Raw genomic sequence first — 14,515 nt, forward strand, 5'->3', positions numbered from 1 at the left:
AATGTCTAAGTGACTAACCTCACGCGTGCACATGTGGTGAGATAAAAAAGTGTCTAAACTATAAAGTGAACTTAACTTTTAATGTCAAGGTTAAGTTAGATCTAGCCGCTAAGTGTGACTTAAGCCTAGATGTGAGTTAGGTAAACTCTACACTCTAACAATTAATTCCTTGCATAATATCCTATCTTAATTTTTATCAACTCCAAATTGTTTAATTGTGCCAACATGAAACACTTTCTTGTAAAATGACTCATTTAGAAACAATGCAAAGGTGTCGATAATCTTTTTTCGTTCCACACCTCATGGATTTGAGCTAATAGCACTAGCATAAAATAAAATGGTGCTTGCCTAAAGGGAACATGATTTATCTTGTAGATAATAATTATAATTGAATTAATCCTATTATTTACAATTAATATATAAATATTATTTTAAGTTACTATCATATTTAGAAGCTTCAAGTAGGATTAATTAAGCTATAATGTATCTATTTATGTATTTAGATACATGGATGAGATTGTCTATGCAGCACCCATAATGTATCATTGATGGTATTTGTTAATTAAAAATTAAAATATAATGATCAATGGTAAATTTTGAATGGGGTATAGATGTTGCCCACACATTCTACCTTCAGAAGACATAAGTGCTAATATAAATTGTGTATTGACATATTGACATGTATGTATTAGAGTTTGAGCTGTCTGTGAAGCGTCAGGAATATTGTAGTGCTGTGTCGACCATCTGCATGCACGTAGACATGTAATTCCTTCCATTCTGAAATCACTTCTATATTATTAGAACTCATCAAATTCATCCTCCATTATCTATTCTGATAATCTTATTAGAAAAATGTGCGGAATCCTTGCAGTGTTAGGGTGCCAAGATGTATCTCAGGCTAAAAGGACTAGACTGCTTGAGCTTTCCAGACGGTACAAGCATTTGAATTTTTTTTCTTTTTTTCTTTTTTTCTTTTAGGTAGTATTAATCCATGGTGTTAAAAGTATATGGCTGTAATTACTTGTTTGATGATATCAGTTTGAAGCACAGAGGTCCAGATTGGAGTGGAATATATCAACATGGCAACTGCTTTATTACACATCAAAGGCTGGCTATTGTGGACCCTTCATCGGGGGACCAGCCACTGTATGGACAGGACGAAACCATAGTTGTTGCTGTAAGTAGTTCTCTCTTTTCCTATATGTCCCTGCAAACTTTAGGCCTTTCTTAACTGATGTATCAATAAGAAGAGCTGGGATTTCACAGCTTTTAGTTTGTTTTACACAATTTCTTAGGTCAGCCAGCCTTCGTAAAAGGATTTGTGGGTTGAGTTTTATTAAAATTTAATTTGGTTTTAGGTGGCATTCTATCATAGGAGTACAACATATTCTAAGTTTTGATTTGTTTAGCTGGTTTATTTGGAATCACACTTTAGCTTCTGCAATAGGGCCATCTGTCCATCTATTAATGTAATTTGGTCGATGAATCATTTGAGCAAGTCAATAGCATCTACATTAATATCATCCATCTATTAATGTGGTTTTGGTTGAATCGTCTAAACAAATCAAAGTTTAGAATGTTTTGTTTAAATCAAAACCAGTTCTAAAGAAATTTAGTTTTGTTTGCCATTCTTTTAAGCCACACAGTCTTGCCTCACTCACTCGAAATTAAACCCAAAATTTAACTGGGTTAAGATTCAGTGTTTTGGTTTTAATGATTTGATTTCAGATGAGTAATCTAAACAAGTAATTTAGAGTGTTCTGTTTAGTTCAAAATCAGTTTTAAAAGAATTCAGTTTTGAACCCAAAATTTAATTGGGATTAGATTCTGTCTTTTGGTTTTAATGATTTGATTTCAGATGAATCATCGAAATAAGTCAAAATTTAGAGTGTATTATTTAAGCCAAAATCAACTCTAAAAGAATTCAGTTTTGAACCCAAATTTTAACTGTGTTAAGATTCAATCTTTTGATTTTAATAATCTGATTTCGAATGAGTCGTCTAAGAAAATCAAAATTTAGAGTGTTCTGTTTAAGCCAAAATCAACTCTAAAAGAATTCGGTTTTGTTTTATACTGTTATAGATCGCACACTCTTGCCTGGGTCACTTGAGAATGAGCCCAAAGTTTAAGTGAGTTTAGATTTGGTCTTTTAGTTTTAATGATGTATGCCAACAGTTAAAGCCATTGCAGGCTAATGGGGAGATATACAACCATGAGGAACTGCGAGACAGACTTACATCACATGTATTTCGAACTGGGAGTGACTGTGAAGTCATTGCACATCTTGTAGTATTCTTCTTAGGTTTAAAAATTTGACAGTTAAAGACATAGGCTTTTAGTTTAAATTGTGTATGTTTTTTTTGTTTGACGTTTTGGATCACATTCAGAAGTTCATCATTAGAAAGTCTCATTGTACATCTTTGATTATTCTTCTTAAGTGTAAGAATTTAATTTGTGAGCATCAAGATTAAGATGCAAGCTTCTGGTTTAAACTGTGTTTTTTTTTCAACATTTTAGATCAAACTCCAAAATGATTAAAGATCAGTTCTACACAATTTTTTTATATTAAGATCAATTCAACATTTTTATATTAATTTTGATTCAATGATTAAGATAAGTTCTACACAAGCTGTTAGAGATTTGCCTAAAATTGTTAAGCCTGCTAATCCGGTGTGTAAACAATGTCAAATGGGTAAGCAAACAAGGATTTCTTTCAAGAGCAAACAGTATACTGACCTATGTGAACCTACAAATATTATAAGCGTGTAGAGTGACAGATATTTTTTTGTTAACATTTTGGATGTCCATCCGATGATTGTTGTTTTTTTTGGATGTTTTGGATCACATTCCGTTTATCTGATTGTTTTTTTGTTCGACGTTTTGGATCACACTCCACCTGAAATGTCGAAAAAAAAAACATTCATAAATTAAACTAGAAACTTCTATCTTAATCTAATGAACTATGAAAAATTAATGCCACCTATAACATCAAAATTTTGATATTTCTAACGATGCGCATTTACAGTATGAGGAGAATGGAGAGGAATTGGTTCAGCAGTTGGATGGAGTGTTTTCTTTTGTTGTTTTCAACAGTGGAGATAATAGTTTCATTGCTGCCAGAGATGCAATTGGTATCACACCGTTATATATCGGCTGGGGTCTCGATTCTACGTATGCAAGGGAGCTTATAACTTCCTCAACCTTGGTAGTAAATCAGAGAAATTTCCTAAGCATTAAATTTTTAATGTAGAAACAGATATTTCAGTAATGTTTTCTTTAATTTGTTTTTAAAAACAAAATCTGCTTGACTATATTGATCCAGCTAGCTTTGGATGAAATTGGTAGTGCTTAAATTCTGCTGTTTTGCCTCATTGCAGGATCCATCTGGTTTGCCTCAGAAATGAAAGCCTTGCATGATGATTGTGAACGTTTCGAAATCTTTCCTCCTGGACATATATTTTCAAGTAAACAAGGTATTGCTCTCTCTGTTACTCTAATGTAGTTTCTTTCAGAAATTGTTAAGAACCTTTTTATCGCCTCTTAGCAAAAAAAATTATAAAAAAAATTCTCTCAATATTTTCTCTTTCAGTGTAGTGTGAGATCTGTGAGCATCTTGTTTTCATTTCTTCCTATTGTATCATTGTGTAGAATTTAATTTCTAATATTTTCAAGACCCTTGTCTCAAAGATCTTTAGGAAGTAGGATACACTAACTTGGAAATCAAAATGTTTTAAATGTTTTGATTACATTTTAATTGATTCAATTGAAGGATGACCAAAAAAAATATGGACAACCAAGTTCTATTCACCATTCAATGTGAATTGAATATTTTGTCCTTTTCTTATATTGTTGGTATGACAAAATCAAAGAATATATGGGAAGCTTTGCAATTTGCATACCATAAGGTTAAGATAGGTAAGACTTTAAACCTTTAGAAAAGATTTTGAAAGTCTTAGAGCAAAAGAAGCTATTGACCATTCAAAATTATTATTATTTTTTATATTGTTGACATAGAAAATCAAACATGAAAAATCAAAGGATGTATGGTAGGCTTTGCAAATTACACCAAGGATCAGACAAGGTTAAGATTGGTAAGATTTCAAACCTTAAGAAAATATTTTGAAAAAAAATTCCAGAGAGAAAGAAGCTATAAGACCATTCAAAATTTTACTTTTCTTTTATATTTTTGACATGAAAAAAATCAACAAATATATGGGAGGCTTAACAAATTGCATACCAAAAAGACTTCAAACCTTTAGAAAATATTAGAGTGAAAGAAGTTAAGACCATTCAAAATTTTATTGCAAGGGCTAAGGTATTATGAACCAACTTAGGACTTAAGGGGAAGTTGTAACAAAAATGAAAACTGTAGAAATTATTTTAAGATATTTTTTCCCAAAATTTGATTCCATGGTCAAAGCCAACATGACAAAAGTAAATATCTAATCACATTCAAAATGACAGAGTTGTAGATTCTTTGCAATCTTATGAAGAGTGTGCAATGTCCTATGGAGAGCCTAGTGGGAAATTTTCTATTTATTATAATAATTGAAAAAAAATCTACTACTCTTTGACAATAAACTAAATCTCAAGAGGAGCCTCCTACTAATAGAGGATGTGGTAGAGGAAAAGGAAGAGGAAGAAGAATATTTATGGATCACAAAAGTATCCAATATGAATATTGTGAATGCTATGGACACTATGTCTATGTAGAAAGAAGGCATTTGCAATAGATAAACAAAGAGCTAACTATATTCAAGAATCTTTTGAAGATGCAAACACTTGAAACATTCGTCACATGTAACCTGACAAAAAAATGTCATAAGTTTGGTTCCTAGATAGTGGTTGTTCAAACCATATGATAAATAAATTTTGATCTATTCATCAAATTAGATGAATCAGTTAGAACTCAAATGAATAGGTGAGAATTCAAGTAAAATTTGGTGATGATTAAAAATCAATGTAATGAAAAAAAGATATTCTTAATGTAAAGACTAAGGAGGAAGAAAATATTTATATTCATGTTACTTTGTTTCTATCAAAAATCAGAACATAATTTTTTAAAGTATTACATAGATTGTAGCAAAAAATACTAAAGTTGTATTTGAAGATAATTACATTAAAAATTATTTGATAAGTTGATTGATAATCAAACTTGTAGTAAAGGCTTCAATCATAGAGAATGGGTTATTTCCTCACAATGCTTTTCATTAAAGTACATGCCCCTAAAGCAACTAAAGATGATTCATGGTTATGGCACCAACATTATCTACATCTATTTTTTTAAGGATTGTGTTTGCTTGGTTTTATTTCCTCACATTGCTTTTCATTAAAGTACATGCCCCCAAAGCAACTAAAGATGATGCATGGTTATGGTACTGACATTATCTAGACATCTAAATTTTTAAGGATCATTTTTGCTTGAGTTTGCTTCACATGAAAAATTTGGTGAGAGAACTTCTAACAATTCAAGCAAAAGAAGTTTGTTCAAAGTGTGGGCCTGATAAACAACACTAAAATAGTTTTTCAATGAAAAAAATATGGAGGAAAAAAAATTCTCTGAAGATTGTGCTTGTTGATATTTTTGTTTGTACATAGGAACAATTGTTAGGTAAGAATATTCATTTATTTTTATTGATGGTTTCTCTTACCACACATGGATCTATTTTCTTATAGAAATTTGAAATCTTTGAATGCTTCAAGCATTTCAAGAATATAGTTAAAAAGAAAAGTACATATTCTCTCAAAATATTTAGAACAAACAGAAGAAAAAAATTCATTTCAATATGTTTCTTTATTTTTTGTAACAATTATAGCATCAAGAAACAACTTACTATAACTTATATCTTCAACAAAATGGTACTGCAAAAAAAAAGAAAATTGCATTGTTATGGAAATGGCATGAATGCTTTTTAATCGATTAAGTGAGAAACAAGGGTCTTGACCTTTTACAAAGGTTGCCAAAAGCCTAGGCAAAACAAGTCCATGCTAGTTAGAAATAATACAATCTAGAGAAAAAGGTACAATTGCAACCAAGCTACAAAATATAACTATGAACAAAAGAAAGAGATAGGACTCTCCAAGTCCCACTTAGACAATATCGGGCCTAGAACAAATTGGCCTCTCACCAAACACTCGAGCATGAGTTTAGGAAAATGAATTAAGGAGATATTTCTTCTTACAATAGTCCATGATATATTATCTTACAAATTATTAGAACAAGGAGAAGCAATAGAAGAATCCCCCATGGAAAGCTTCTTAATGGTGCAAAGAAGGATAAATAGAACAACATGGTGAAAGGTGGCCTTCCACCATGATATGAGTAATCTAGAGTTGATTCCGAGCTAAGGGAAGATGAGGTTGTGAGATTGGGAGGGAGGTTCCCCAATAGGGTTCACAAGGCACATTAAAGTCACACTAGAAGCTAAGGACTCATCATCATCTTGAGAGGATCCATCCGATAAAGAATCAAAAGCATGAATAGTCAAGTGGTGGGTATGTGCACCAAGATGTGGTACCAAAAGGGGGTCTTAAGATGCCACTCTTTTTTTGTTTTTTTGAAAACAACTGTGTCTAAACTTCAATAACAAATTGAACATAGTTACACTAGAAATTTAAAGATGCAACAGGGTCAAGAGTCAAAGTGCTTTGAGTCTACTTTCTAAACTACTAATTTGTTTTGAAAATGGTGGAGAATAAGGGCTTCAAAAAGGGGGACCACAAAAAGTGGTCCTATTTTTATGCAAAAAACATAACATAGCTTCTGTTGTGGCTTCCCTAAAATGTTCTTTTTTTAGAATTTTTAAAATCGCTTCGGGGAGAAATTAGCTAACACCTTGTAGCTTATGCCGGATTTTTCGGTTAATTGTTTAATGAGAATATGATTTTTTACTAATAATCAAAGTGGACACATCCTAAAAAACATAAATTTGAGCGTGCTCCCCCCTAAAATCATTGAAAACTAATAAAAATCAGAACTTTTTTTTAAGGCATGTAGAATGAAGTCTAGTTTCTAAAAATATAAGTTGCTTCAATATTTGATGAACATGTAAAAACTATGCTCAAAATAGCACATGTTGGTTTTTGATAAAAAACACACACACTAACAAAATAAATTAAAGATGAAAGCCTTATTAAAATCAAAATGTGAAAAAAACTACATCGTTGGATAGCTAAGAGAGAGCTTAGTGATATTATGGTGCTTTTTTTAGTTGCATTGAACCACGTGCAAACTTGATGATGAGCACGACCAAAAATATGTGAATTTTTTTTATCTTCTGATAAAAATACGTCTCAAGCCTAAAATGGTCGTCCAACCCTTTGGGTTGGATGCCCAAGTACAATCCAACCCAAAGGGTTGGTGTTTTCCAATGCAAAACATTTGGTGAGTGCCAAATATGGCGCTTGCCCTATTTGGCGCTCACCAAATTCAAAATTTCACATTTCACATTTGGTGCTTGCCAAATGTGAAAAGTGATTTTTTTGCATTTGGCGAGCACCAAATTTGGCGCTCTCCAAATGTTCTACATTGTTAAATTAAAGGTTTTATGAAAGGAAAAATTTTCCAATTTGGACACAAGTTATACCCACCCTTGAAGAAGAATAAGTATACACATTTCAATGTCTTTTTTCTTTCTTATACTTTAAGCTCTATAGGAGTTATAATGTAGATTCTATTTTTTAGAGGATCATATAAAATTTTAGCAATCAACATGTCAAATTTCAGTAATCGGCATGCTCCTATTAGCATTCTTTAGCTCTATATTGCACTCTTTATCTTCCCCAAACTCTAGACCTATCTCTCTCCCTCTCTCGCCTCTCCCACTTCTCTATCTCCTCTTTGGGTATATCCCACCCTCTCTACCTTTCATTCCTTCCTTACCCCCATTTATATCCTTCTCTCTCTCTCTCTCTCTCTCTCTCTCTCTCTCTCTCTCTCTCTCTCTCTCTCTCTCTCTCTCTCACACACACATATCTCTCCCTCTATAGGTTTCTAACCTATCTAATTGTCCACCCTTTAGTTGTCTCCCTCCCTCTCTACCTTTCTCTCCCTCCCCCTTACCCCCATCCATTTATGGACTCTCTCCCTCTCTTTTCTCTCCCTCCAAACCTATCTATCTCCTCATTCCCTAGGTCTCTCACTCCCTCCATGTCTACCTCTCCATCCATCCCCTCTTACTCCTTTCTTTGTTCTTATATCTCTTCTCTTCTCCCTCCCTCCCCTATCTAGGTCTCTCCCTTCCTTTCTTCCCTTCTCCTCTATCTCCCTCCCCCACTCTCTCATATTCTCTCTTCCTCTCTTATTATCTATCTCCATTGTCTAGGTCATCACCTCTCCATCCCACCCTCTCTCCACTCTCTATGTTTCTCCCCCCCTTCCTCTCCACCTATCTACCTCTGCATATAGGTCTCATTACCCATTTCTCTTTATCCCCCTCTATCTATATCACTTCTCTCACGCTATCTAGGTCTCTCACCTTTCTATAAGTCCCCTTTATAGTTCTCTCCCTCCCTCTCTACCTCTCTCTCCCTCCCCCTTAAACTCTATCCCTTTATGAACTCCCTCCTCTTCTCTCTCTACCCTAACATCTTTATGTCCTCCTTCCTTAGGTCTCTCACTCCCTCCATGTCTACCTCTCCATCCATGCCCTCTTACTCTCTTTTTTGTTTTATCTCTCCTCTTCTACCTCTATCCCCTCTCTAGGTATCTCCATCCCTTTCTTCCCCTCTCCCTCTCTATCTCCCCATCCATAAATACCCCCATATATATCTCGCTTCCCCACTCTATGTTATACTCTCTTCCTCTTGTATTCTCTCTCTACAATCTAGGTCATCAACTCTCTCTCCCCTCTCTAGGTTTCTCACTCCCTTCCTCTCCACCTATCTACCTCTTCATCCATATCTCATTAATCACCTCTGTCTATCCTCCTCTATCTATCTCAATTCTCTCTCTTTCCATCTAGGTCTCTCATCTCTCTTTCCCCATCTAAATTCTCTGACCTGTCTATTCTCCCCTCTCTAGTTATCTCCCTCTCTTCTCTCTCTCCCCTCACCTCTCTATCTCCTCCTTCCCTAGGTCTTTCACTCCCTCCATGTCTACCTCTCCCTCAATCCCCTCTTACTCCTCTCTCTTTATTCTTTCATATTTCCTCTTATCAATCCCTCCCATTTCTAGACATCTCCCTTCTTTTCTTCCTCTCTCCCTCTCTATCTCCCTCTCCCTCCTTATCCCCATCTCTCTCCCTTCCCTACTAGTTCTTATTCTCTCTACTGTCTACATCATCTGCTTTCCATCACACCCTCTCTCCCCCTCTCTAGGTTTCTCCCTCTTTCCCTCTCCACCTCTCTATGTCTCCATCCATATTTCATTACCAACCTCTATCTATCTCTCTCCCTATCTAGGTCTCTCACCTCTCTCTCCACCTCTAGGTATCTTACATCTCTATCTAACCCCTCAATAGTTCTCTCCCTCCGTCTCCACCTCTCTCCCTACGTTCTTACCCCTCTCTCTCTCTTCTTGAACTTCTCTATAATTTTCTTATCTTTCTCACTCACCTATCTACCTCTCTCTTCTCTAGGTCTCTCACTCCATGTATGCCTCTCTCCCCCCCCCCTCCTTAGCCCTCTCTTTCTCTTTGTTCTCTCTCCCTCCTCTTCTCTCTCATTCTCCTAATTCATAAAATCTCCTCTTATATCCCCCTTTATCTATCTCACCCCTCTCTTCCCATCTAGGTCTCTAACCTCTCTCTCTCCCTCTAGGTATCTCATCTCTCTATAGGTACCCTCTCTAGTTATCTCCCTCCCCCTTACCACTCTCCCTTTATATAATCTCTTATTCTCTTCTATGTCTTTCCCCCACCTCTCTATCTCCTTCCCTAGGTCTATCATTTTTTTCCACCCTAATCCCTAAAACCTATACCCTAAAGAATTTATATATACCATAAACCCTATATTAGATAGATATAGAGAGAGAGTGTGTGTGTGTGGATGAAGGGAGATGAAGACATGGAAGGAGTGAGGGAACTTGGGAAGGAGGAGATAGAGATGTGAAGGGGGAGAGAGTGTGTGTGTTCATAAAGGGAGAGGGCTAAGGGGGATGCGTTAGATACATATAGGGGGAGAGAGGTGAGAGACCTAGATAGGGAGAGAGAGTAGTGAGATAGAGGGGCATAGAGAGAAGTGGGTAATGATACAAGGATGGAGAATTAGAGAGGTAGAGAGGGAGGAAGGGAAAAACCTAAATAGTAGAGAGAGAGAGAGGTGATGACCTCGCGAATGGAGAGAAATAAGAGAGAGTGGGGTAGGTAGATAGATATGAGGGTAAGGAGGGAGATAGAGACCTAGGAGAGGGAAAGGGTAGATAGGTGAGGGAGAGAGAACATAAAATTAGAGAGATAAGTTCACAAAGAGAGAAAGAGGGGTAAGGAGGTGGAAAGGAAAGAATTATAGGGGAGAGAGATATAGAGGTGAGAGACCTAGGGTGGAAAGAGGTAGATAGGTGAGGGAGAGAGAAGAAAATAAGAGAGATAAGTTCAAAAAGAGAGAAAGAGGCTTAAGGAGGTGGAGAGGAAAGAATTAGAGAGGAGAGAGATATAGAGGTGAGAGACCTAGGGTGGAAAGATAGAGGTGAGAGAGATAGAGTGGGAGAGATGTGGGTAATGAGACAAAGAGGGAGAGGTAGAGAGGTAAATATGGAAGGAAGGAGAAACATAGGCATGGAAAGAGAGGTTGGGAGGGATAGGAATTGATCAAGAGAACAAGAGAGGGTGGAGAGAAACAATAGGAGAAGAAGAGAGATGGAGGGAGGGAAGGATAGATATGGAGATAAGAAGGGAAGGTGAGAGAGAGAGGGGAGAGAGTGTAGGTGAGACCTAGAGAGGGGAGAGAGAGGAGAAAGAGATAGAAGAGAGGGAGAGTAAAAGGTCTAGAGTTTATGGGAGAGAGAAGTGAAGGAGAGAATTCATAAAGGGGGGATGTGTAAGGGGTGATGGAGAGAGAGGTGGAGAGGGAGGGAGAGAAATAGAGAGGGGATAGATAGAGAGGTGAGATACCTAGAGGGTGAGTGTGTGTGTGTGTGTGTGTGTGTGTGTGTGTGTGTGTGTGTGTGTGTGTGTGTGTGTGTGAGTGAGAGAGAGAGAGGAGAGAGAGAGAGAGAGAGAGAGAGGGGGGGGGGGGAGAGATAGATAGAGGGTCATAGAGAGAGGTGCCTAATGAGACATGGATGGAGAGGTATAGAGGTGGAGAGGGAAGAGGGAGAAACCTAGAAAGGGGGGGAGATGGAGAGAGAAAGGGTAGGAGGGAGAGGTGGCAACCTAGACAATGAAGAGAGAGAGAGAGAGAAGAGAGAAGTATTGATAGGGATAATACCCTCGACCCTATGTACCTTAAACCATGTACCATCAATCTTGTATACCCATACTCTATACCAATACCTCCACCCTAAACTCTATATTCTCAACCCTATATCATACTCTCTATTCCCTAAACCTTATGCAAGGGAGGGAGACAGAAAATGAGAGAGATAAGAGAAAAGAGAAAGCAAGGGATAAGAAGGGAGGGAGGGAGAGGTAGATAGGGAGTGATTGGGAGACCTAGAGAGGGGATAGATATAAAGATGAGGGAGAGGGAGAAGTTTACAAAAAGAGAAAGAGGCGTAAGGAGGCAAGGAGAGAGGAGGTAAAGAAATAGAGAGGGGAGAGATATAAGTCCTAGAACCTAGGGAGAGAGAGAGGGGAGAGAGAGAGAGAGAGAGAGAGGAGAGAGAGAGAGAGAGAGAGAGAGAGAGAGAGAGAGAGAGAGAGAAGAGAGAGAGAGAGAGAGATATGGGGGTAAGGAGGGAAGGTGAGGTAGAGAAAGGTAGAAAGAGGTCATAAAAAGAGTGATAGAGATATATATATATATATATATATATATATATATAGGTCTAGAGTTTGGGGGAGATAAAGAGAATAAGAGCATGTTGATCACTGAAATTTGATTAAGTCTAAAATTTTATATGATCCTCTAAAAACTAGAATCTACATTGTAATTCTTATAGAGATGAAACCAATCTCAAACAACTTGCCAATATATACATGAAATATAACTTAAAGTATACTTAAATGTTATATTTCATGTCTATATTCTTCTTTGGGGGTGGGTATAACTTGTGTCCAATTAGAACATTGGCCCATTCACAAAACCTGCAATTTAACAATGCAGAACATTTGGAGAGTGCCATATTTGGCATTCGCCAAATTGTTTACATTGGAAAATACCAACCCTTTGGGTTGGATTTGCCTTGGGCATCCAACCTGAAGGATTGGGTGACCATTTCATGCCAATGATATCTTTTTATGAAAGATAAAAATGGCACCTTTTTGGTACCACATCTTGGTGCACTTACCTTGGTCTTTGTTAGCATTTTTCCACCAGTAACAATTCCCTTATTACTGTTGGGAATTAGTGTTCACATCTAGATATTAGGAATATTAGAAGGCATAAAATAATTTGTGTCATGATATTAAGTTGTTAATAAACAACTTAATATTATTAATAGTTACAAGGTTTGTTCAATAAGTTATTTTATTAGTGGTATGGTTTTGAGTTGTTCAAACAACTCAATATAATTAGGAGAGTTGGTTTTGGACTTTCCTATTATTTAGGAGATTAAACTCCTATATATATGTAAAGTGTTTGAATGTAAAAAAATAGAAGAAGCACGTATTAATTTATTTTGATTAAAAGCTTCTTAATCTTTCTCTATATTTCTATTAATTACATTAGAGAGAACAATTTGTACTTAGGTATAGAGAAGGCATACATGACATTTGGAACGAAGACCATCACAATCAATAGGTTGAGTCCAAGACCTATCCCCAATCATCAAAACCACATCCCATGAAGAGGCTTTGAGATGTAAATTTTCATCGACATGTGAGAAAAATTAGAGTGTTCATCCAGGAAGTGAAATCATCAACTTTCAAGAAATGGCCAATTGAGTTGCTCGTGGCCTTGTAACAAGAAACCTCCAAAATCTAGAGGGGGGATTCAAAATTTTAACCCACATTGGACACACATTTAGTGTCTCAATAAAAGGGTTAAAGGAAGTAGACCAAAGTTTAATAGAGAGAAAGTACTCTCCCAAGCCCACAACTTACCTGACACTAAATTTATGTCCTCAAAAGAGGCTTAGGGGAAGAGCTCAATTTTACTTGCCACAAGAGGTCTCCAAGAACCTAACACCTAGTTGTGTAGGCTAGGAAAAGAAGACCAATGGTCATAGAATATGCAATCCAAATCTCTATGCTAGTAGAAGTCCTTAATTTCCACCACATCTTGTGCATAAACTGCCATTGATCTAATATTTTGATATAAGGAATAGAATGAGTTTTCTCCCTCAAGGGGTGAGCAGAACTAGAACCGATTGCTTGAGAAAAGCTACATCCCACAACAATAGTAATAGGTCACTAAGGGCCACAACCAACACTCACTATAGAAGAAGTGGCAGGTGAGTCAACCTTAGATAAATACTTAGGGATAACAACACCCAAAACACATCCAGGCTCAACAGAAAGAGGAGCTCACACGAAAGGGGAAGAGAAATTGTGACCATGACAATCTCGCAAGGTATCAATGTCGACCATTGAAGTAGGAAGGAGCTAGCAATTTGAGTCGCTAGATGGGAGTACCATAGTTTGCAAATCTTTATTCCATAAAGTATGTTGTAATCAAAAAATCTTCTAACTTATTATTGAGTAGATGCAATGGCAACAACAATATACATCTTGAATTGAAGTCCCGCAAAATCAATGTAGAACATCACTCCAAAGGCAAATTAGAGTGGTAATAAGCATTATATGGCTCGCTTCATACATTTGGTTGTCTGACATATATACATTCTAATTTAGTAGTGGAAGAAGTTGGATGTGAAGTATCAACTTTGTATTTTAATAAGATATTTTGATGCACCTAAAAGGTATAGATTTTATAATCCAAACACAAAGCAATTAATTGTAAGTCATGATGTAGTTTTGATGAACAGAGAATACGGCAATGGCAAACTATCATACAATAAAAAATACTAGTAATAATGGACATAAAATATGGCAATATTTTTCCTCACCTTGCAAGCGTAATTGAAAGTTCAAACTTTAATTGACTCTTAAGTTTGAGTTCTCCAAGCTCAAGTTCGTTGAGTTATTATATTAGGATAACTTCAAGTGGTAGCTCAAATCCAACATCAAGAGACGAGCTCTTCGAAAAAGATACAAAGGTTAAATGAAATCTAGCAAAGAAGTATTAATATGAACCACCTTGTTGATTTTTGTTTTGTTTAATCAAATTCTAGTTGATCACTATGTATGAAGAAGTTGCCACATCCCCTACACCAGCGTAAGTCCAATGAAGACCCTTAGCCTATTATTTCATTTCTCATAGGTTAATGGGGTGGTGTAAGAGAAATAATTTAGTAATTTAACCTAAGTTTTCAAAAAACTAACTTCACCTTATTTTTGAAGGGTAATTGTTTAAAAAA

The 14,515-nt window shown here is 36.2% G+C and overlaps 1 protein-coding gene across 1 annotated transcript in view; it reads left to right on the forward strand.

The window, feature by feature from the left end:
* Positions 1-842: 842 nt before the first annotated feature.
* Positions 843-14,515, forward strand: part of LOC131873673 (asparagine synthetase [glutamine-hydrolyzing]-like) — a 39,016-nt gene continuing 25,343 nt past the window's right edge. Inside the window, exons 1-4 of the mRNA XM_059216821.1 lie at positions 843-932; positions 1,039-1,177; positions 3,121-3,205; positions 3,378-3,473. Coding sequence (XP_059072804.1) covers positions 853-932; positions 1,039-1,177; positions 3,121-3,205; positions 3,378-3,473 — 400 coding nt within the window. The 5' untranslated portion in view covers positions 843-852. The remainder of the gene's footprint in view (positions 933-1,038; positions 1,178-3,120; positions 3,206-3,377; positions 3,474-14,515) is intronic.

Source organism: Cryptomeria japonica, chromosome 2, assembly GCF_030272615.1.
Source record: "Cryptomeria japonica chromosome 2, Sugi_1.0, whole genome shotgun sequence".
NCBI lineage: Eukaryota > Viridiplantae > Streptophyta > Pinopsida > Cupressales > Cupressaceae > Cryptomeria > Cryptomeria japonica.